This window comes from Herpailurus yagouaroundi, unplaced genomic scaffold, assembly GCF_014898765.1.
Source record: "Herpailurus yagouaroundi ecotype Mexico unplaced genomic scaffold, PumYag 188, whole genome shotgun sequence".
NCBI lineage: Eukaryota > Metazoa > Chordata > Mammalia > Carnivora > Felidae > Herpailurus > Herpailurus yagouaroundi.
In genome coordinates this window covers 21,421,834-21,444,982 of record NW_024412419.1, presented here as the reverse complement: position 1 = coordinate 21,444,982, position 23,149 = coordinate 21,421,834, and the positions used below count along the sequence as shown (strand labels likewise).

At 60.4% G+C, this 23,149-nt stretch overlaps 1 protein-coding gene across 5 annotated transcripts in view; it reads left to right on the top strand.

Annotated features, from left to right (window-relative positions):
* The window catches only part of OTOF (otoferlin), a 90,640-nt gene extending 67,497 nt beyond the window's left edge, over positions 1–23,143 (top strand). For 2 of the 5 annotated variants that reach the window (XM_040496255.1, XM_040496259.1), the window contains 33 exons: positions 338–524; positions 2,250–2,473; positions 2,929–3,037; positions 3,551–3,731; positions 3,850–3,970; positions 4,551–4,651; positions 4,772–4,862; positions 5,008–5,124; positions 5,463–5,615; positions 5,998–6,187; positions 6,268–6,392; positions 6,738–6,872; positions 7,575–7,736; positions 7,917–8,036; positions 8,496–8,657; positions 8,760–8,922; positions 9,428–9,558; positions 11,099–11,128; positions 11,527–11,658; positions 13,632–13,698; positions 14,580–14,716; positions 14,842–14,976; positions 15,291–15,428; positions 15,766–15,893; positions 15,993–16,163; positions 16,825–16,985; positions 17,659–17,801; positions 18,185–18,273; positions 19,890–19,988; positions 20,120–20,361; positions 20,477–20,655; positions 20,747–20,847; positions 22,920–23,143. In XM_040496255.1, coding sequence (XP_040352189.1) covers positions 338–524; positions 2,250–2,473; positions 2,929–3,037; positions 3,551–3,731; positions 3,850–3,970; positions 4,551–4,651; positions 4,772–4,862; positions 5,008–5,124; positions 5,463–5,615; positions 5,998–6,187; positions 6,268–6,392; positions 6,738–6,872; positions 7,575–7,736; positions 7,917–8,036; positions 8,496–8,657; positions 8,760–8,922; positions 9,428–9,558; positions 11,099–11,128; positions 11,527–11,658; positions 13,632–13,698; positions 14,580–14,716; positions 14,842–14,976; positions 15,291–15,428; positions 15,766–15,893; positions 15,993–16,163; positions 16,825–16,985; positions 17,659–17,801; positions 18,185–18,273; positions 19,890–19,988; positions 20,120–20,361; positions 20,477–20,655; positions 20,747–20,847; positions 22,920–23,100 — 4,605 coding nt within the window. In that variant the 3' untranslated portion in view covers positions 23,101–23,143. The remainder of the gene's footprint in view (positions 1–337; positions 525–2,249; positions 2,474–2,928; positions 3,038–3,550; positions 3,732–3,849; positions 3,971–4,550; positions 4,652–4,771; positions 4,863–5,007; positions 5,125–5,462; positions 5,616–5,997; positions 6,188–6,267; positions 6,393–6,737; positions 6,873–7,574; positions 7,737–7,916; positions 8,037–8,495; positions 8,658–8,759; positions 8,923–9,427; positions 9,559–11,098; positions 11,129–11,526; positions 11,659–13,631; positions 13,699–14,579; positions 14,717–14,841; positions 14,977–15,290; positions 15,429–15,765; positions 15,894–15,992; positions 16,164–16,824; positions 16,986–17,658; positions 17,802–18,184; positions 18,274–19,889; positions 19,989–20,119; positions 20,362–20,476; positions 20,656–20,746; positions 20,848–22,919) is intronic. The other 3 variants (XM_040496258.1, XM_040496256.1, XM_040496257.1) reach the window with 3 other exon arrangements.
* Positions 23,144–23,149: the final 6 nt, after the last annotated feature.

Genomic DNA, 23,149 nt, shown 5'->3' with positions numbered 1-23,149 from the left:
TACATACCACATACACATACATACACCCCACATGTACACATGCATACACACACCACACACACACAGGCATACACACATACCCCACATACATACATATACATATACATATACATATACATATACATACATACACAAACATGTACCCACACACCCCCCACATGCATATACACGTATACACGTGCACACATACGCACACCACATAGACACATACACTTGCACACATACACACACCACACATACATATACATATATGCATGCATGTGATATACACACACCACATATATGTGTACATGCAGGCACACACACACAAACCCTAACCTTCGTTCCCTCCCACCAGGGCAAGACATCAGTACAGAAAAGCAGCTACGAGCCACTGTGGAATGAGCAGGTCGTCTTTACGGACCTGTTCCCCCCACTCTGCAAGCGCATGAAGGTGCAGATCCGAGATTCCGACAAGGTCAATGACGTGGCCATCGGCACCCACTTCATTGACCTGCGCAAGATTTCTAATGATGGAGACAAAGGTCAGCAGCAGGAGACTGGGTTAGGGGGGAGGGGACTGAACGGAAGGAGGGAGTAAGACCTCCCCCCTCACACCTCCACACCTCCACCATCTCACACCTCAGCCTGAAGGGCCTGGGCATCGTGAGGGCTTGGTCAGCAACCCCTGCCTCAAAGGAAAGTCATGGCTCAGGTCTGCACAGAGCTGACAGAGCCTGCCTGAGCCAGGCTGCTTGGGTTTGAACCCCAGCCCTGACAGTTAGTAGCTGTGTGATCTTTGAACCTGTTTTCCCATCTGTAAGATGAAAATAATTATGTGTGTATGCATATAGGTTACATATATGTATGTGTGGACTGCTGCCATAGTCCCTATCTACAGACTTGTAGGGACTGACCCCTTCTAGGACCCAGGCACTGGGTACCAGGGAAATAGAGCAAGAGAAGTATCCATTCCTGTCCTCATGGTGTTCACTGGGGACTAGAGAGGCGGATGTGCTACCAAATGCTCAAAACCTAAGGCCAAAGGCACAAAAGGCCACATATTATATGATTTCGTGTATATGAAATGTCCAGAATAGGCAAATCCGTAAAACCAGGAAGTAGGTTAGTGGTTGTGGGGGAGGGGAAGTGGGACTAACTGCGAATAGGTACAGGGTTTCTTGGGGGAAGGGGTGCAAGTGTTCTGGAATTAGGTGATGGTTGTACAACACGGTGAATATACTAAAAACCTCCAAAATGCACATTTTAGAACGGCGAACTTTCTATTATGTAAAGGATCACATTTTAAAATGGTGAATTTTATATCCTGTAAAGTATATCTTGATTTTTTTAAATGGTATAATTTGTTTTTTTTAATATGAAATTTATTGTCAAATTGGTTTCCATGCAACACCCAGTGCTCATCCCAACAGGTGCCCTCCTCGATGCCCATCACCCACCCCACCACTCCCTATCAACCCTCAGTGTATTCTCAGTTTTCAAGAGTCTCTTATGCTTTGGCTCCCTCCCTCTCTAACTTTTTTTTTCCCCCTTCTCCTCCCCCATGGTCTTCTGTTAAGTTTCTCAGGATCCACATAAGAGTGAAAACATATGGTATCTGTCTCTCTCTGTGTGACTTATCTCCCTTAGCGTAACACTCTCCAGTTCCATCCACGTTGCTACAAAAGGCTATAATTTGTTTTAAACCAGGCAGAACAAAAACCAAACCAACAAAGCACACGCAGCAGAACTGGACCCTGTGTCACACAGGAGACCACAAATTCCAACAAACGGGAGAAGTTAGTAGGGATGAGGCGTTGGGCCGGCCTCCCCGGACAGAGGGGGGATCTTCGGAGAGGAAGGGGGAGGTCAGCGGAAGCGGGTGGGATGCCCCGTGAGGTGCCTATCTACACAGGCAGCAAAGGGCCAAAAGGCCACGCTGAGGAGTTTGAGACGAGCTGGCATCCGTCTTTCAAGTAGACTGTGGGCAGCCCTGCTCCAGATGCCAGGAAGCAGGGAGCGTGACCCAGGGAAGTGCTCCTGGCCAGGGGGAAGGCCTCCCCAAGCCTGCCTACGCACAGCAGATGCGAGCTCTCCCTGCAGCCTCCTGTTAGCCGCTCGCCGGCCCGCAGGCTGTCTCTGGCCTCAGACATTTCACCGAGCAAGGCACGGGGTCCTCAGCTCTGCAACCAGGAGGTGCAGGCCGGAGCCCCCGCAAGAGGTCCCACCACCCCGGGTGAGCCCCTTGTCCCTCTCCCCGTGGCCCACAGGCTTCCTGCCCACGCTGGGCCCGGCCTGGGTGAACATGTACGGCTCTACACGCAACTACACGCTGCTGGACGAGCACCAGGACCTGAATGAGGGCCTGGGGGAGGGCGTGTCGTTCCGCGCCCGCCTCATGCTGGGCCTGGCGGTGGAGATCCTGGACACCTCCAATCCTGAGCTGACCAGCTCCACAGAGGTGCAGGTGGAGCAGGCCACGCCTGTCTCGGAGGTGAGGTCCCAGGGGCGGGGGGGAGGGGGGGCGCTGGGCTGTCCTCCAGAGCCCCCAGCTCAGCCCGCTTCCCGCCGTGGCAGCCTGGGCCTGGGCTCTGCCTGTGGCTGTCCTGTCTGCCTCAGAGGGCAAGACCCCATGACGAGGCCTCCTTCCCAGGGAAGCAGGAGCCTGCGCCTTGCTGGGGGCCTCTCTTCCTTCCTACTGCTTGTGCCTGACTCTGCCTGGAGGTCCCCAAATGGAGCCTCATCTCTGCCCTGTTCCTGGCCATGGTGGTCCTTGTCCAGGGATGTCCAGGCTGGAGGGCAAAAGAATTTGGGCCTCGGCACAATGGGGTGGGATGTCCCCCACCATCAGCCCACAAGGCCCGTCTGTAAAGGAGTAGGGAGAAGCCTGGCACTGGGCCCAACATCCTTGCTGAGGTTTGGGGATGGTTTGAACCACCTTTCCCACAGAGCTGCACGGGGAAAATGGAAGAATTCTTTCTATTCGGAGCCTTCCTAGAGGCCTCAATGATCGACCGGAAAAATGGAGACAAGCCAATCACGTTTGAGGTGACCATAGGTGAGTGCTGGGCTCACAGAGGGGTCTTCAGGCCCGGGAACTGCTGGGTAGTGACCGCCAGGCCCTGCACCACAGGCGGGGGCAGGGGAGGGAAACTTTGACCGCTTCCCTTTGCACGTCCTGAAGCACCCACATAGTACCCAGTGTACCTACGCGAGGGCACACACCCGCCCACAAGGGTACCACCTGCAGGGCTGAGCTGTGTTCCGGACATGAGGAAGAAAGTCTTCCCTGCAGAAGGGAGAGGGGACAGAGTAGGAATACAGCCATGCCCGAAGCTGGATCTCGAGCTCAGCGGTCAGCAGGGCCACTAGCAAGATCTTCGCAAGGGGCGGAGGACGTGGGCGCCTTCCCCTGGCTAGCGTTCTATCGTGTCCCAGCAGGTAGACTCGTGGCACCCTCCCCACTCCCTGATTCACCTCTTCGCTCCCACAAACCCGAAGCAGTGGATCAGCTGGCAGGAGCCTGGGGGGAAAGGACTCTAGGCCCTCACCCGCTGCTTTCTGCCTCCAGGCAACTATGGGAATGAAGTTGATGGCCTGTCGCGGCCCCAGCGGCCTAGGCCCCGGAAGGAGCCTGGGGATGAGGAAGAAGTAGATCTGATCCAGAACTCCAGTGATGAAGATGCCGGTGAGGGTGGGGACCTGGCCTCGGTGTCCTCGACTCCGCCCATGCGGCCCCAGATCACCGACAGGTGAGCCAAGTGCATGGAAGGTCCTGAGAGGCCCTGCCTGCCGCCTCCCGACTCTCACGGCCTGGCCCTCCCACCTCCGGGGGCCCCAGTCCTCAACCCCCCACCTCCTCCCACCCAGGAACTACTTCCATCTGCCCTACCTGGAGCGCAAGCCCTGCATCTACATCAAGAGCTGGTGGCCCGACCAGCGTCGCCGCCTCTACAACGCCAACATCATGGACCACATCGCGGACAAGCTGGTCAGGGCCAGGCTGGGGGCGCGGGGTGCTTCGGAGGGCCTTGCCCAGCTTGGGAGCCTCCCCTGCAACACACAAGGCAGCCTGCCCAGCAGCTTGCCATGGGGAGGGTGGGGGACAGGGGGTGAGGATCGCAGGAATAGCCCCAGCAGGACCTCTGTTCCTGTCCCTGCTCCCATGTCCCGGGAGTGGGTGGAGGGCCCAAGGGCTACCTGGAGTGGAGTCCGGGAGTCCTGGCCCATCCGTTCCTGGTGTCCCCTGGGGGCCGCTGGCCACTCCCTCTGTCTGTGGCCCGCACTGCCCTCCCACCCCCCATCTAGCCCTGAGTTCTGCCCAGTCCCAGCAAGTCCACCGGGACCACAGCCCCACAGCCCAGAGGGGGCTTCTTCCTTCTGGAAGAAACAGAACCTGGGGAATTGGTGGTTTCCGTAAAGTGGCAGGACCCTGCGGAAGGGGGCGGGGGAGCATGGCGCTAGTGAGAGGTCCCAGGTCGCTAGCCCCGCGGTCCCCTGATGCATGGGGGGAGACGTCTGGGGAGGCTGAGGTTGGGGGGCTGGGGCTCAGCCTCACTCCGGGGCCACAGGAAGAAGGCCTGAACGACGTGCAGGAGATGATAAAGACAGAGAAGTCCTATCCGGAGCGTCGCCTGCGGGGTGTTCTGGAGGAGCTCAGCTGTGGCTGCTAGTGAGACGAGAGGGTGGGGAGCGAGGGGCTGGAAGGGGGGGGCTGGGCAAGGAAGGAGGTATCTGCAGGCCCCCTGCTGGCCCGTGGGCTCCGCTGAGCCCTGCCCCCCTTGTCCCCCAGCCGCTTCCTCTCCCTCGCTGACAAGGACCAGGGCCACTCGTCCCGCACCAGGCTGGACAGGGAGCGCCTCAAGTCCTGCATGCGGGAGCTGGTGAGGACACACCGGGGCTGGGGGGGGAGGGTGCCGGAGGTGGTGGGGGGACATCTGTCTCCGAAGTCACGGCCACCGGGGCCAGCCCCCTCCACCGTGCAGCATGGCCTGAGCCCCACTCATAGCACCCTCCACACACACACAGGAGAGTATGGGGCAGCAGGCCAAGACCTTGCGGGCACAGGTGAAGCGGCACACGGTGCGGGACAAGCTGAGGCTGTGCCAGAATTTCCTGCAGAAACTGCGCTTCCTGGCAGACGAGGTGTGGCCCCCGTCAGCGCGCGGAGAGGGGGTGCCCGTCCCCTAAACCGGAGTGACTAGAGCGGAGAAGGGGTTGCTGCACAGGAGGGGGCTGGACAGGACCACCGAGGAGGCCCCTCCTTCTCTGACAGCCCTCAGGGGACAGGGGTGGTGAACAAGCCCTTCGTCCTGTCGTGTGTTCTCTCCACTCCACCCGTGGGAGGGGAAGGAGGACCCGGCATCCGGGTCCCCTCTGCTCTGCAGACCCAGGCCTGGCCCTCTGAGGCAGAGATGCTGAGGGTCAGTCAGGCCCCGTGGCAGGACCCCTCCCTTAGCGGCCCCCCTCGCCCCTGACCCCAGCCTCAGCACAGCATCCCCGACGTCTTCATCTGGATGATGAACAACAACAAGCGCACCGCCTACGCCAGGGTGCCCTCCAAGGACCTGCTCTTCTCCATCGTTGAGGAGGAGCTGGGCAAGGACTGCGCCAAGGTCAAGACGCTCTTCCTCAAGGTGCCAGAAGGGGAGCTAGGCTTGGGGGGGGCGGGGCGGGGCTAGGGGCCAGGGTTTGCATCTGGCTTCCTTCAAGGGATCAGCCCCCCCCTGGAGGGAGAGGGCCCCCCCCCCCCGGGCTGGCAGGCCTGAGCCCTCAAGTAGCAGGTGCTCCGAGAAGAGCTGGAGGAAACCACCAAGGGGGGGGGGGGCGGCCCCGGCCCCCCCCCCCCCCCCCCCCCCCCCACACTCTTCCCACCCCAGTCCCCCTCCCCCGCCCCCCCTCCTGTCCCGTGGGACGGCTTCGGAGGGGCAGGGGCAGCTCTGACCAAGGCCTCTGCCAGGCCCCCCGCCCCTCCCTCACCCCATGGGGCCGGGCTGCTGACCCCACGCCCACCCCCAGCTGCCGGGCAAGCGGGGCTTCGGCTCCGTGGGCTGGACGGTGCAGGCCAAGCTGGAGCTCTACCTGTGGCTGGGCCTGAGCAAGCAGCGCAAGGACTTCCTGTGCGGCCTGCCCTGCGGCTTCGAGGAGGTCAAGGCAGCCCAGGGCCTGGGCCTGCACGCCTTCCCGCCCATCAGCCTGGTCTACACCAGTGAGTGACGGCCCCTGGGCCTGGGCCGCCCCTGGCTCCCAGCCCCGGCTCCGGGAGCCTCAGCCTGCTCTACCCCACAGAGAAGCAGGCGTTCCAGCTCCGGGCCCACATGTACCAGGCTCGCAGCCTCTTCGCTGCCGACAGCAGCGGCCTCTCGGACCCCTTCGCCCGTGTCTTCTTCATCAACCAGAGTCAGTGCACGGAGGTGAGGGCCCGGGGCAGGAGGGAGTGGCTCTGCTCTGGAGTACTGGGGAGCCTGTGAGTGTGTGGGACCTGGAAGAACAGATCAGCCAGCACCCCAGATCCCTGGAGGACAGCCTCGCAGATGTCTGCAGGCCCCCACCACACTGGTAAAGGCTTTAATTGTGGTTGCATCCACCACAGAGGAAAGGAAAGACATGGGGGTTGGGAGGGGCCTTGGGACCAACATGACACCCCTTTCCCTGGAGTCCCTGGAAGCTGCGGCGACTGGGGGTGACTCGTGCTCATGTATCTGCCCGCACCTCCCCCCACCGCCCATTACCCACCGCCCCGCTGCCCGGTGCCGCAGGTGCTGAATGAGACCCTGTGCCCCACCTGGGACCAGATGCTGGTGTTCGACAACCTGGAGCTATATGGCGAAGCCCATGAGTTGCGGGATGACCCCCCCATCATCGTCATCGAAATCTACGACCAGGACACCATGGTACGGGTGGGCTCCAGAACCAGGGACCTACGCCTTCGTCCCTGCGTTGCACCTACCTCAACAGCCACCTTTGGCTGTCTGCACCCAGCACCAGGGTGCTTGCCGGGAAGCTGGGGTGGGGGCGGGTCAGCAGCCACATGTCTCCTGCCTTGTCACTGCCGACCAACCCCTTCCCGATGCCGTGGGCCACCGGGATCTCAGGGAGGAGCTGGGCCAGGGTGTCCCTACCTCCTGCCACAGACTGGCCCAGCTCAGGCCCAGAATCACCAGGACATCTGCCAGCAAGGCCTGGTACCACCAGCCTGCCCACGTCCCTGGGCCCCTAAGCCCCCTGCCCACACCTACTGCAATCAGCAACGGCCCCACGGCTCTCTGTGGGAGCTCTGGATTGGGCAAGCAAGGATTGAGGCGACCCCTGCAGAGCTGGGGAGCCACCGCTCCAGCTGCTGGGATACCCCGAGAGCCCTGAACTAGACGTAGGACGATCTCACTGCCAGTCCCGAGTCTGCCATTCGCTGCCAGCGTGGCCTTGGCCGAGTCTGCGGTGGGCCCTAAGGCCTGGCGTCCCCATCTGTAAAATGGGGTGGTCGCACCCGCCCCTCAGCTGCCGGGGCTACGGCGAGGACTGACCGGGATCCCAGGTGCGAACGTGCGCGGTCAACTCGGGACCTGGGAGGCCACCTCGGTCATTTGTCCCGTCAGGGCAAAGCCGACTTCATGGGCCGGACCTTCGCCAAGCCCCTGGTGAAGATGGCGGACGAGGCGTACTGTCCACCCCGCTTCCCACCCCAGCTCGAGTACTACCAGATCTACCGCGGCAACGCCACTGCCGGGGACCTGCTGGCTGCCTTCGAGCTGCTGCAGGTGGGGCCGCGGGGAGGGGGGCCAGGGCCAGGGGCGGCTATCCTCCCCGTCTCACCGCGAGGCCGGCTTGACCGAAGCTGGTGGTGGCCCGGGGCATCAGGGGCCCGGGGCATCGGCCATTTCACCTGTCAGAGAACTCACGGGGAAGGAGAGTGTGATACTGTGACTCCCATTCCCCAGATTGGGCCTGCGGGGAAGGCAGACCTGCCACCCATCAACGGCCCGGGGGACATGGACCGAGGTCCCATCATGCCTGTGCCCGTCGGCATCCGGCCCGTGCTCAGCAAATACCGAATCGAGGTGTGTGAGGGCTCCGTCGGGGTCCTCCTGTCCCTGCCCTGGACAGGCCCTGCCGTGTTCTGGCTTCCTTGCCCCCTTGACTCTCTTTCCAGCAGGGCTCTTGTGCACACGTTACGTGGTTGGCACCCGGGAGACTGAGGGCCTAGCAGGGGAATTGACTTGTCCAAGGTCACACCCAGAGCCAGCACAGAGCCAAGCTCCCCACCCCCACCCCCATCCAGTGGCTGCCCAGCCTGCACTGAGTTACACTGCCTCGTTCCGGGACCTTCCCCAGCCCTCCTGTCCTCGCCCCCACACCCACCCTCGCCCCGAAGCACCTTAGGGACACCTGCCTCTCATCAGCTCTCGGGCCCTGCCCCTCCAGTCTTGCTGCCCACCCACGGCCCAGTTCCTTCTCAGGGGGCCCAGCCCACCCTCAAACGGCCCCTCTGAGGGGGCTCTCCTCTCCCCCCGGCCCAGGTGCTCTTCTGGGGCCTGCGGGACCTGAAGCGGGTCAACCTGGCCCAGGTGGACCGGCCGCGGGTAGACATCGAGTGTGCGGGGAAGGGGGTGCAGTCGTCCCTGATCCACAATTACAAGAAGAACCCCAACTTCAACACCCTCGTCAAGTGGTTTGAAGTGGTGGGTGCCGGGCAGGGCGGTGTGCGGCTGGTGTGGCTGGGGGTGGCCCGGCTCCTCGGGGCCCCCCTTGAGCCCGGGCTGCCCTCGGCCCACATCCCCCAGGACCTCCCGGAGAATGAGCTGCTGCACCCGCCCCTGAACATCCGAGTGGTGGACTGCCGGGCCTTCGGCCGCTACACCCTGGTGGGTTCCCACGCCGTCAGCTCTCTGAGGCGCTTCATCTACAGGCCCCCAGACCGCTCGGCGCCCAACTGGAACACCACGGGTACGGCCACACCCCGAAGCCCGGGCCCGGCTGCATCGGCCCATGGGAGGGGCTCCTGCCCACAGTCCAGGTCTCGAAGCCAAGCCGCCAGCTGGCTCCGCAGGGGGCATCCCCAAGTGGGTGTGGGGGAGGCCAGGGGAGGCCCCATTCTGGGGGCCAAGGCTACCTTTGGCCGCCCCTCGCTCTAGAGCCAGAAAGGGCTGGAGCCAGACACACCCTTAGAGGGCCCCGGGGGCAGGTGGCTTCCTCCACCAGCTCTTGGAGGAGACCCAAGCCTCCCTTCCAGCCTCCCTCCCAGCCCAACCTCCCCTGTTTCACTGCAGCTCAGCCTTCTCTCTGGCTCCCTTTCTGCCTCTCCGTATGCCCAACTGCTCTGTCCCTCCCTCTTGCTTCAGAAAGTTCCAGAATCAGCTTTAGGCCTCTGGTCCTTCCAGCCACTTCCGACTCTCACTGTTACTCCTGCTCCTTTCTGTCCGTCTGCCTGTCTATCCATCTCTCTGTCCAGGCAGGCTCCCTCGGGGTCGCCGTGTGCTGTGCGATGGCGGTCCCTCCTCTCACCCCCCAGGGGAGGTCGTGGTGAACATGGAGCCAGAGGTGCCTGTCCGGAAGCTGGAGACCATGGTGAAGCTGGACGCGGTAAGGCGCGTGGGGTCAGTCCTGCGCCTGCTGGGAATGTGTGACACTTCTCGCGAGCGGGGCCGCCTCCTTTGGCATGTCACAGTCGAGGGCCCACCCTGGCTACGTGTGCAAGCGGTCCATCCAAACACTGTCCTGGAATGTAAGACTGTCGGTCCTGCGTGTGCATGCCTGAGTGTGCATGTGAACGTGCACGCGTGCACGAGCGAGTGGTGTGCACGTACGAGAGACAGAGGGAGCAGTGACCGTTTGAGGTGATAGCCTGTAATTATTTTTACTCCAACAAGCCACACCACGTAGACACTAGGCTCCTTGTGTGAACACCAGCGTTCTTTCCAGAAGGTCCCTGTGTTTCCATCCCAGCCTTTAAAGAGCAGCCCTGCCTAGGCCTGGGCTGGGGAAGGATTTCCAGGTGGAAGCTCCTTCTTCCTCTTGGTCTTGGGACTAGGGGACGTTTATCTGCCAGAGGGGGACCTGGCCTCTGGGGTTTAGATGCAGAGATGGCACCTGCAGGGGAGGGTGGGGAGGAGGCCGGCCTGAACCAGGCCATCCTGAGTCCAGACAGCACCAAGGGGCTGGATGTGGGCTTCTTCCCTACCACATTATCTCCATCCCATTCCTGACCTCACGTGCTCCACACAGCCTGAGGCTCCTCCTAGCTTCTGAGGTCTGAGCTTGGTCTGAAATGACCTTCCCTTGGCCCACAGTCCTTACTTAACCCCACAGAGTCCCCGCCAGCTGGCTGAGTTAGCACTGGGCATGGTTCTCAGGAAAGGGGAGCAGATACGGGCCAGGGCCTGGCCCACAGCACTGCTGGGAAAGCCCGCTGCTGGGGGGCTGGGCCTGGAGATCCCATGACCCCTTGGCTCCCTCCCCGGGGGCTCCTCCTGGGGCCGGGGGTGGGCCCTGTCATTTCAGAGCATCAGTGAACAAGACAGAGGACAGCACAGGCCCAAGCTTCGCCACCTTTCCCCAGGCCCTGGGCTCTGCTGGGGCGTTTTCACCAGGGCCCTCTTCAGCTATGCATTTGTGTGTGCCTCCGCTAAATTTTTAAAGCCCTTGCCCTGGTAAGGGGGGAGAGTAGGGTTGAAGTTGACGCTGTCCGGCCATCGTTACCGAACTCCCAGCACATGTGGGTCAGGCTCCCTGCCCAACCCTCAATGCCCACCGAAACCATCTGGGGGGCTTTACAACTGTGCAGGTGCCCAGCCCCCACATTTGGACTCAGTGGCAACGTGGCACTTATCGTTTGTAAAGCACCACCCCCCCCCCGACGATTCTGACGTGTAGCCGGGGTTGAGAGCCACCGTCCTTGAAAGTCTGAGGAGACATCTGCCAAGCAGACCTTTTTCAGGTTCACCAGGCAGTGTGCTCCTGTCAGGGCAAGGCCCACAGAGCACAGGGGCTCGTGGTGAATGGCCCTGCACGAGGTCCCTCTCAGCTCCCACTCTTCTCCTCTCCTCTCCTGGATGGACACCGCCTGCCGCTTCATGCCCTCGGTAGCTAATTCTGCCCCTGTCTCCTTGGTTCCCCTCTGCAGACTTCTGATGCCGTCATCAAGGTGGATGTGGTGAGTGCGGGCCCATCCGGGGGCTTTGGGGAGAGAGGACCCTGCAGTGACATAGGGTATCAGGCCAAGGGGCCTGACATCAGGGACTGAGCCACTCCCCAGCCCCTGGATGCTCGGGGCCAACACACCCTTCCAAAGAGGCAGAAGGAGAGAACTACTCAGGCAGCAAAACCCCTCACATTGACAGGTCATGAGCCTCTCTGGGCCATGGCATCCTCCTCCACAAAACATGGCCCTTGACCCTTTGACATTGGTGGCCCCAAGAAGCCTCACGGAGTCTAAGGCTTCCCAGAAGCAGATGGTCAGAATGGATGGGGGACCCCTGGATGGTCTAGGGCCCTGGGAAAGGCCAGGGAGCAGGGATGTATGCGGGACTCTGGACCTGGCCACCCCTCCAGGCTGACGAGGAGAAAGAGAAGAAGAAAAAGAAGAAAAAGGGCAGCTCAGAAGAGCCAGAGGAGGAGGAGCCCGATGAGAGCATGCTGGACTGGTGGTCCAAGTACTTTGCCTCCATCGATACCATGAAGGAGGTGAGGCCTCAGGCCCGGGCTGGGGAGCCAAGGAGGAATGGGGTTAGGGGAGGTGACCCAAACTCCACACCAGCCCCTCCAATCCAGCTTCTTTCCCATCCCCACCAGGGCCAGTTCCCCGACTCCATCAACATGAGCTTGGAGCACACTTGTTTCACATCCTTCAAGTTCTAGCTCAGGCCCCACCTCTTCCAAAATGGCGGTCCAGTCTACCTTCCCTGGCCAGGTTTCCTCTTGTCTTCACTCACTCACTCCACAAACATCTCTTGAGTATGTATGATGAGTCAGACACCTTCCTAGGTACTGTGGGAGCCAAAGATAAGTCCATACCTGCCCTAAGGAGCCCTCGGTCTACTGGGCAAATGGACGCGTAAGCTGCTACACTACAGTGTGACGACAAAGCCAGAGCAATGCCTGGGGGAGTCAGAGAAGGCTTCCCGGGGAAGGTGACCTTTGAGGAAGAAGAGAAACATGTGAGCCGAGGCCGAAAGGGAGCAATGGTTTCTTAGTGGTTCCTGCACCTCCTCACAATGCTTCATTCTGCACATCTCAGTCACTGTGGCTGTGAAATATTCTTCCCCGACTGTGCGCGTTCAGCTTCTGTCTGCTGACACTGACTGCAAGTTCCAGAAAGTGCACTTCTCTTCTTCCTCACGTGTCCCTCTCCCTGGCTCAGGGCACTCCCCGACTTACTGACCGACCAGGAGGGACGTGTGCCCGTGATTGTGCTTCCTCAGTAGGACCTGAGCTGATCCAGTCATCCTCTCTCCCCAGGCCCTTTCTGTGGCCCAGGCTGTGTGCAAGGTTTCCGATGCACGTTAGTTAGCAGGCTAAGCTGCTGTAGCAAGTTAGATTGGTGTGAACAAGACAGAAGCTTCTTTCTGTCTCACATAATGTCTCGGAGAGTAGAGTTAGGCTGGTATGGTGACATAATGGTGGCAGGCACGAAGACCCTGCCACTTGTTACTGGCATCTGTGTGGTTGGAGATGACTCACCAGTGCCCAGGAAAGGGCAAAGAGAAGAGGAGGAAGCATAGTCCTTTCCTCTTAAAGCCCCAACCTAGAGGTTGCACATATCACTCCCACTCATGTTGGCCTAAATCTAGTCCCTGTAGCCACACTTAGCTGCTAGGGAGGCTGGGAAATGTAATCTTTACCTACATGCCTGTGTGTCCAGAAAAACTTCTAAAACTCAGGAAGGCAGATAATTGGGGGTCGCCTAGTAGTATCTTCTCCCACCATCATCTCCTGGATTCAAGCTGGCTAGGCTCGAGCTCCAAGGGGCTGCCTGTTGACTCCTGGTGTCTAATCCTGTAATTTGCATAGGTTGCCACCAGGTGGCGCCTTGGTTGAAACCCGCGGATTTAGTTTCCAGCAGGTGCAGTGAACTGGGTAGAACAGAAAGCACGTTTTTTCATATTCAGTTATGCTTTTCTACTATACTTTTTCTATTAAAAAAAAAAAAGAATACCACTAAGAATCAACATTAAAGGGCATTTTATTTTTAAGTAGTGCACAATGTAAAGAAGCATAAACTCCTGACCACAGTTGGTCATACTGTACACAATATCATAAACTTTTTTAACCCACTTACACAGAGTGCATGATGGGTTTGAACCCCAATAGGAAAAGCGTCTGTTTCTTTTTTTAAAATTATTTTTATTTGTTTATTTTTTGAGAGAGAGAGAAAGGGAGAGAGAGTGCAGGCCGGGGAGGGGCAGAGCGAGAGGGGGAGAGAAATCCCAAGCAGGCTCCGTGCCATCAGTGCAGAGCCCGATGTGGGGCTGTAACTCACAAACCGCGAGATCATGACCTGAGCCAAAACTGAAAGTCCAAGACCCAACCAACTGAGCCACCCAAGCACCCCCAAAAGTTTCTAAGCATTTAAGACTGGTCTGAGACCACAGGATGGGGTCGAAAGACCCCTCTCCAGGAAGCCCACCTTCTCTCCTCTTCACCTTATCTTTTGGCAGCAACTTCGACAGCAAGAGGCCTCCGGCATTGACTTGGAGGAGAAGGAGGAGGTGGAGAACACGGAGGGTGAGCCCGGGACCCTGGGTCTCTGCCTCTCTGCCGCCCTGGAGGGCTGGCTCCTCCACCCGCCACCCCAGCTGCTTGTCTTTCCCAGCCCAGGGCCCTGCGCCGCTCTAGCAGCCAAGGGCAGCTATCACCAGCCATCCCTGGGCACCAGGGGGCAGGCGTAGGCTCTAATCTAGAGTGACCGGTTCAGCCACCATGGTGAGAGACATTTACAGCCACAGAACAACAGAGCTTCAGCGTTTTCCAGGCCTTTTCCATGGAACGCTATTAATGGGTATTCCAGAGGGAGAAGAGGATTCTTTGGTCAAATGGATTAAACAGGTCTCTTGGCACAGGACTTCCCAGTGCCTTTAATATGCAAATGTTATTATAAGTCTCTAAAAGGAAGATAGAATATAAAATATTTCCCCAGCTTCTTTGACCACAATAGGCACTCTCTTCTAACACATTCCAAGAACACCCACAGCGGCTGTTCCACTGAGTGCGGTTTGGGAAATGCTGGTGTAGAATAGCCCTCTGGATATGACAGACGAGCAGGTTGAGGCCAGAGAGGAAAGTGAAATGGCCAGAGAGGAAAGTGCTGTGCGGCCCAGGCCTCCCGACTCAAGACCCACGCCCCTTCCCTGCTCTGCTCTGCCGGAGGGCACGGCAGCGGTCTTTGTACACAGTCCCAGTGTGGCCTAATGGGTGCCCTGCACCCACCCGTGGGAGGCAGCCATGCCAGGGAGTACTGTCTGCATCTTACCGATGAGTACACAGGGCCCAGAGGAGTTACATCAGCAAAGTCAATTAACAGCCGATCTGGGTCTCTAACCCAAAACTTCCTGCTTCATCGTTTCTGCCCCAAACTGACCAGGGCCTCCTTTTCTGGTTCTGGCCAGGCCTAAAGGGGCCGATGAAGGGCAAGGAGAAGGCAAAGGCGGCGAAGGAGGAGAAGAAAAAGAGAACCCAGAGCCCCGGCACTGGCCAGGGGCCTGAGGCCCCAGAGAAGAAGAAACCCAAGATTGATGAGCTTAAGGTGAGGGTCCGGGGGCAGACCCACCAGGAGTGTGGGGTCCTGCCTGGGGCAGGGGCGGGGGCAGATGGGACAAGACGGGGTGCAGTGGTCGTGCCGGGTCCCCCTGATGGCCTGGCCTGGCTCAGGTGTACCCCAAGGAGCTGGAGTCTGAGTTTGACAACTTTGAGGACTGGCTGCACACTTTCAATCTGCTGCGGGGCAAGACGGGGGATGACGAGGACGGTTCCACGGAGGAGGAGCGCATCGTGGGCCGGTTCAAGGTGAGGCAAGGAGTGTGCGCCCAGGCCCTGAGCATCGTACCCCTCGCCCACCAGCTCTTCTCCCCACCCCAAGCCCAGGGCCGACAGTCAAGTGGAACTGTCAGCTACCCTGATTCGTAAACATGAAAATATTTCTATGCTGCTTAAAAAAGAGCATCTGCCCTGAGTAACCCACCCCCAACGTTGCCCTGGCCGCTCCCTCCTGAGCCCTTGGACCCCCCTCAGATCCATCAACCCTGAGCACAGGATGCCATCCCTCTGTACTGTGGACCATTGGGAACGCTACCCTGGCCTGAGCCCCTGCCTTGCCCCAGGGCTCCCTCTGCGTGTATAAAGTGCCACTCCCGGAGGACGTGTCCCGGGAAGCCGGCTACGACCCCACCTACGGCATGTTCCAGGGCATCCCCAGCAACGACCCCATCAATGTGCTGGTCCGAGTCTATGTGGTCAGGGTAAGACTCACCTCGAATCCCCTCCCCCCCCGGTCTCCCAGTCCTCCTGCCCAGGAGGCGCTAAAGCAGCGCTCTAAAGTGTCAGTGTAAAGTGTCACAGCCCCAACTGGGAGGCACCAGAGAGGTCACCTGGCCTAGTTCCCACCTTCTCTAGAGGAGGAAGCCAAGACCTGAGATGGGCAATGACTTTTGCCCCAGGTGACACAGCAACTCTCCTTTCTCCGGTCCAGTGCTCCCGCCCTTTGCTATCACGGGACCATCAGAGAGGGGTGAGGGCACTGGAAGGCGAAGAGGGTGTGTGGGGAGCCTGCTCAGGAGCACCCCTCCCCCATCCCAGGCCACGGACCTGCACCCCGCAGACATTAACGGCAAAGCCGACCCCTACATTGCCATCCGGCTGGGCAAAACTGACATCCGAGACAAGGAGAACTACATCTCCAAGCAGCTCAACCCTGTCTTTGGGAAGTAAGGCCTCCTGGCGGCCCACGGGCCACCGCCCCCTCTGGCCCCACCCGGCTTCCCTGGCCAGACACCCTCAGTCCTTCTAACCCCCCCCCCCGCCAGGTCCTTTGACATCGAGGCCTCCTTCCCCATGGAATCCATGCTGACAGTGGCCGTGTACGACTGGGATCTGGTAGGCACCGATGACCTCATCGGGGAAACCAAGATTGACCTGGAGAACCGCTTCTACAGCAAACACCGGGCCACCTGTGGCATCGCCCAGACCTACTCCATGTGCGTGGGGCGGGGGGGCAGGGGCAGGGGTGGAGCAGGGGCAGGGGCAGGGCAGGGGCGGGGCGGGCGCACCTGCTGCATCTTGACTCTGAAACCCAAGACTCAGAGATCGTGGTCTGGGAAGGTGGATATATTACAGTTTCGGTCCCAGTCCAGGCGTCCATTCGTACAGACCGAGCAGACCACAGATTCTAACACAAGGAGAGAGCCAGGGGCGGGGCGGGGGGGGGGGGGGGCGGCTTCTAGGACCAGGGAGGCCGGGCAAGGAGAGAACCCCAGGGCTGGGAAGAGGCCAGGCAGAGGCCACTGGGGATCCAGCCAGTCTCTGCCACTGACAGGCTGTGTGACTCTCGACACGTCCCCAAACTCTCTGGTTACCAGTGTCCTCGTGGGAGTCTCTGAAGCTCCAGAGGAGAGGGCACGGTTGGGGAATGGATTGGGCTGTGTTGAGGGAGGCTGAAAGCTCATCCTCAGGACACGGGACATGTGAGCCTGGGGTAAGAGGGATCAGCCTCGAGCAGCCCTAGTGTCTCAGGCAGGGCCTGCTTGCTGACATGGGGCAGCAGCCAACTTAAGAGAACTGGCGGGAACCAGCTGCCACCGAGGGATGGGCCCCAGCCCCACCCTGAGCCCCACGAAACCTGTGTGCCCCCTCCCACAGACATGGCTACAATATCTGGCGGGACCCCATGAAGCCCAGCCAGATTCTGACCCGCCTCTGCAAGGAGGGCAAAGTGGACGGCCCCCACTTTGGGCCCCCCGGGAGAGTGAAGGTGTCCAACCGTGTCTTCACCGGGCCCTCCGAGATCGAGGACGAGAATGGTAACAAGGCGCTGGACATGGGGGGTGTCAGAGGCCAAGAGGGACCCACGCTTCCTGCGGCAGGACTTCAAGGCCTAGACTGGGGCGTCCTTAGACCCTCTGCCCATCAGCCTAGCGCCCCGCTCCCCTCTGCCCAGCCTCTGCCCTCCGGCCCAAGCTCCTGCACACTTGTTGCCTTCTCTCTCCCTCCCAGAATTCCTGTGGGGTAGGGAGGTTCTTCCCATTCTACAGTGATTTGCCCAAAGTCACGTGGCCCTTCGGGGGCAGAGTGAGGGTGTGGGCCCAGGTCCCAGCTGACTCTCCCCACTCCTTTGTCACGTGGCACTTCCAGAGAACAGGAGACGCGTGCTGCGGAACTCATGCTGCGGCCCCGCAGGGTGCTGAGACAGGAAGTGGATTCCTCCCCTCCCTGCCCTCACAGCCCAGCAGGATTCTCTGGTCAGATTCCCCAGGCAGGGGAAACCCAAGAGCACAGGTCCCGCTGGGCCCCATGGGGCAGCTGAGAACTCGGGCAAGCCACGCTGCCCCCGTGCCTCAGTTTCCCCAACAGTAAAAGGAGACAGTATGGATGAGTGATGGCTCAGGGGCCGCTCTGTGCCCCCGAGTCTAGCCCCAGCACGGGTCTCTTGCTGTGCTGAGGCCCTATGCGCCGCTGAACCACCGGCACCCACAGGTCAGAGGAAGCCTACGGAAGAGCATGTGGCTCTATCTGCCCTGAGGCACTGGGAGGACATCCCCCGCGTGGGCTGCCGCCTGGTGCCCGAACACGTGGAAACCCGGCCCCTGCTCAACCCTGACAAGCCGGGCATCGAGCAGGTGACGCTCGCCAGGCCTAGATCCGAGGTTCTTTGGTATCTGGGATCAGGGAGTCCCTACCTAGGCCCATAAAAATGGATCCTCCAACTATTCGCTGCCTTCCCAAAAGCCTGGAAGGCACTTTCTTAGCATGGCCCCTCACGGTAACTCCAGGGGCCTGTGTCTTTCCTTTGAGTGTGAGCCCCATGAGCTCAGGTGCAGCCTGCAGTGTCTCCCTTAGACGCTGTGATTGGCTGTTGGTGAGGTCATAGGGATTCTGGCGTCCAAGGACGAAAACTGATGAACCGGGTCCTGAGGGAACAAAGGTTGGGAGGGAGGAGAGCTGGCCTTCCTGGGCAGGGAGGGGGTCCCTGGGGAGATCTGCCACGCCCTCTCTTCCATAGGGCCGCCTGGAGCTGTGGGTGGACATGTTCCCCATGGACATGCCGGCCCCTGGGACGCCTCTGGACATCTCCCCCCGGAAGCCCAAGAAGTGAGCTTCTGGGGCCCAGCACTACCTCCCCCATCTCTCGTCCCTCCCCCCGTGGCCTTCATTCCTGTGGGATCCCCAGGCCCAGACCACCTGCATCACCTTGGTCAGTGGTGTTTCCCATGTGGCCTTCAGGGGGAACAGGGCAACCCATGGAGACAGCTATGGGGCCTACCCTAGGTGGGTCCCCTTTGCCAAGGCACAGCCACCCCCCCAGTGTGTGGGCAATAAGGTGATGTGTACTCACCAGCACCCTCCAGGGGACTCTCTTCCTCACAGCGGCATCACCCCTGAGAGCCCGCTCCCCTCGTCCCCACTCCAGGCTGTCATTAAGCTCTGCCAGGTTTTCTTTACAAGTTTTTAATGTTTATTTATTTTTGAGAGAAAGAGAACAGAATATGAGCAGGGGAGGGGAAAAGAGAGAGGGAGACACAGAATCCGAAGCAGGCTCCGGGCTCCGAGCTGTCAGCACAGGGCCTGACGCCGGGCCCGAACTCACGAACTGTGAGATCATGACCTGAGCCAAAGTCGGACACCTAACCGACTGAGCCACCCAGGCTCCCCAAGCTCTGCCAGGTTTTCTTTAAAACCCTTGCCGAGGAGGTATGTAGGAGTGAGCGCCTGGAAGAGGGGGAAGGTTGATAGAGTGGAAAGAGCACTGGATCAGGAGCCAGGCCACTTGCTTCTCCTAGTTGGCCCCGGCCAGGTCATTTTACCTCCCTGGTCCTTGGTTTTCCCATCTGGAAGGCAGCAGGATGGAGTTGCTGCCGCTTCTAACATCCTAGTGCCTGGAACCAGGGCCAACTGCATGGGTGGGGAAGTTGCACAGACCCCACACTCAGAGGGGCCCCACGCTCACTTCAAAATGGCAATGTTTAAATTCTTAATGATTTTTTAATAAAGGCCCCACCTTTCCACTTTGCACCGGGCCCTGCAAATCATACGGCAAATTCTGCCTGGAATCGCCTCCAGGTCTGAGGTCACAGGTGTGCTGTCCCAGGGATGGCCACCAGGGGACACCCGACCCCATTGTGTCACCTGGGACTTACAGTCCGGGCGGGCGAGAGCCCCACTCTGAGGAAGGCGGAGGGGGCGACCCAACCTCACTCGTAAAGGCTGAAATGTACCTATTTATAATGACAATTACACCGCAAGGGGGAAAATCCTCTTCTGGGACAAGGACCTAAAGGAAACCAGATGCCATGAGCATGCCAGCTGCTGGGCCCACACCTAAACTTGTGTTAGACACTGTCTTCCAGCCTCTGGAGACCGAGTTCCTGCTGAGCCACCCCGCAGCAGCCACCCCTGCCCCTCCCAGGCCTGAGTCAGCCTCCTTGCCCGGGAGCGTGCGTGCTCTGTCCTGGAGAGCCTGCCAGACGGGCTTCCCCTAGGGTTCTCCTCACGACAGCCATGCCGGCTGGCTGACCCTCTCTCCCTCACCCGGGTCCCCTCCGCTCCCCTCCTTGCCCTCTTACCCGAATGGGCTCTCTGCACCCCACTCTGGGCCAGCTCCCATGCTCACGAGTCCCAGCACTCCCCTCAGGTACCTGCCCCATCTACACCAAGACCCTGGGGCCGCCCCCACCCCCAGACTGCGAGCCAGCCTCTCCCCTGCCCAGGTATGAGCTCCGGGTCATCGTGTGGAACACAGACGAGGTGGTCCTGGAGGACGATGACTTCTTTACTGGGGAGAAGTCCAGCGACATTTTTGTGCGGGGGTGGGTGAGAGGGCCCCTGGCTGGGGGGTAGGGGTGCTGGGACGGGTGAGCCCACCTTCCCAGGAGGCCAGGGAGGAGGGAGGGGGCTCCCTGCGGGTGGCCGCGGGTCTGGAGTTAATGGCACCCGGCAGGTGGCTGAAGGGCCAGCAGGAGGACAAGCAGGACACGGACGTCCACTATCATTCCCTCACCGGCGAAGGCAACTTCAACTGGCGCTACCTGTTCCCCTTCGACTACCTGGCCGCTGAGGAAAGGATTGTCATCTCCAAGAAGGAGTCCATGTTCTCCTGGGACGAGACCGAGTACAAGATCCCCGCGCGGCTCACCCTGCAGATCTGGGACGCGGACCACTTCTCCGCGGACGACTTCCTGGGTGCAGGGCTGGGGAGTGGAGGGGTAGGGCAGGGGGAGGCAGGGGCGGAGGGAGCCCACCCCGGTGGGGATCAACGGGACCCGGGCTGTCAGAGCTGACTCCGAGGTTGCCACAGGGGCCATCGAGCTGGACCTCAACCGCTTTCCCCGGGGCGCCAAGACAGCCAAGCAGTGCACCATGGAGATGGCCACGGGGGAGGTGGACGTGCCCCTGGTTTCCATCTTCAAGCAGAAGCGCGTCAAAGGCTGGTGGCCCCTCCTGGCCCGCAATGAGAACGATGAGTTTGAGCTCACGGTGAGGACCGCCACGGCTCCCGCAGAGGGCGGGGCAGGGCTGGGCCGCGCACCCCGCCTGAGCCCTAGGATCCTTCTGTTCCTTTCCGCAGGGCAAGGTGGAGGCAGAATTGCATCTACTGACAGCGGAGGAGGCAGAGAAGAATCCGGTGGGCCTAGCCCGCAATGAACCTGACCCTCTAGAGAAACCCAAGTGAGTATGCTGCCTTGCCTGGCGCCCCTGCCACGCTGGTCCCTGGGGCCATGGGGGCAGGAAGGAGGGGCCAGAACCTTCTGGTCTTCTTGTTCCCACGCTGCAGGCACCTCTGGCGTTCTCTAGCCCTTTCAGGGCGGTAGCCTCATTGAGAGGGAGCCTCCTCCCTTCTCCGCTTCTGCCTGGAATGCACCCCTCGCTCTGAACCGGGGCACGGGCGACCGGGCTTCCGTGCAGGGGATCAGCCCCTCTCCCAGGGAAGGCCCCATTTCACAGACTGAAACGCTCTTCCTCGTTTTTTGCCAGAAGCGAGCGGGCTGGGGCCCCAGGGGGGCCCTGATGGCTGGGGAGGTGCCGGGAAGTGCGCACGCTCAGCCCAGGGTGCTCAGCCCAGGGTCGCCCCCCTGTTGCAAGACCCCTGACCACACCCTGAGCCTTCATCCTCTGTGTCCTCTCTCCGTGCTCCCTCCGCCCTCTCGCTGCTCCAGGCGGCCAGACACGAGCTTCATCTGGTTCTTGAACCCTGTCAAGTCTGCCCGCTACTTCCTGTGGCACACAAGCCGCTGGCGGTTCCTCAAACTGCTCCTGCTCCTCGCCCTCTTCCTCTGCTCTGTGCCTGGCTACCTGGTCAGGAAGACCCTGGGGGCCTAAGCCTGGCATTCTGGTGGCTCTGGTCCTCCTCACTTCTCCCTCTGGACCCAGGGCCGATGAGCTGGGCAGCATGCGGAACACACACACACACACACACGCACGCACGCACACACACATGCACACACACACACACAGGGCACGCACACACACACAGCAACTTGCAGGCTGTGAAACGGTACCACGGGCTCTCAGAACTAAAATCACTGTTTTACGTGAGCGCGTGTCAGGCCAGAGAGGCGAAGCAACTCGCCTAAGGTCGCCCAGCAGATTAGGGCTAAGACCCAGCCTCGGCTTTCAAATTGCCACCCAGTCTTCTGAGCACCACCCCACCTCCTGTCCTCGTGACAGACCAACAGATACTAACCCAGGGCCATTGGCAGAAAGAGTTGACATGAGGACAGGGAACGGAGAGAGGGTTTGGCTAGGATTAGCCAGCGAGGCCTGACTAGTTCCTACCAGCATTCCCCTCCGGGCCCAGAGCCGTTTTCTGCCAGGCAGGGCGGTAAGGAACCCCATCCAGTTCCCACATTTTTGCAGCCAACTGAGCGGCTATTCAGGGCCGGGCACCGCGCCTAGCGTTTCACATGCACTTTCTCTCCTTACCCTTTCACTGACCCCGGGGGCAGGGTCCACTAGGCACCCCACTGCGTAAGGGAGGACACTGAGGCTCAGACAGGCGTCCAGCTTGCCCGTCACCGCTAAGGCTGGAAACCAGGTGCCCTGCGCCTGGCTCTGGGAGGGCACGGTCTGTGTCCTCCGGCGGCCGCTGGCCCAGGAGGTTGAAAAAGCATACTGGAATTTTATATCTTGACATCTTATAAAACCCACCGTTCCTGTAACGTAAACCACAGAAGGTAAAGCTTAGCAAGCCCCTTTTGGCCGGGAGTCTGTGCAGAAGGCAGAGCCGTAACCCCACCCTGACAGTGGGCAGGTGGTTGAGTGTGGCTCGCGCCCCAACCGGGGCTCCTCAGACCCTGGGCAGGGCCGTGTGGGGCCAGAAGCCCCCGTTCCTCAGAAAAGGGGGAGAGGTTGAGGAACACGGATTCACAGAAAGACAACGGGGGCCGAGACTGGAGCACGTACAACGAGCCGCTAAGTAGACGAGGTTCCTGGGGATCAGAACAGCCTGCAGCCCTGCGGCTGCGTCTTCACATGGTGAGCGGCCAAGGCCAAGGCCGCCATCGTCCAGGTGTTAGCTGGACGGCTGCCCGACTGCCAGAAAGCCCTCCGGGCCTGGGGAGGAGGCTGGGGGCCAAAGAGTCCCCAGCAAACCTAGTGCTTAGAAAGGGCTAGAACCTGGCTCCAGCACTCACTACTTTGGGGACCGGGGCTGTGTCAGGGCCCGTGGGAGTCTAAGAAGGCTGAGGGCCTGGGGTGCCCTGGAGAGGCCCGCTGCCTGACCGCAGCTTCCCCTCCCCCAGCCGGCCTGACACCGCCTTCGTCTGGTTCCTCAACCCCCTCAAGTCCATCAAGTACCTCATCTGCACGCGGTACAAGTGGCTCATCATCAAGATTGTGCTGGCGCTGCTGGCGCTGCTCATGCTGGCCCTCTTCCTCTACAGCCTCCCTGGCTACATGGTCAAGAAGCTCCTGGGGGCGTGAAGCACCCCCCCACCACTACCGCCCCCCCAGGTCTAGCTGCCGCTCCCCG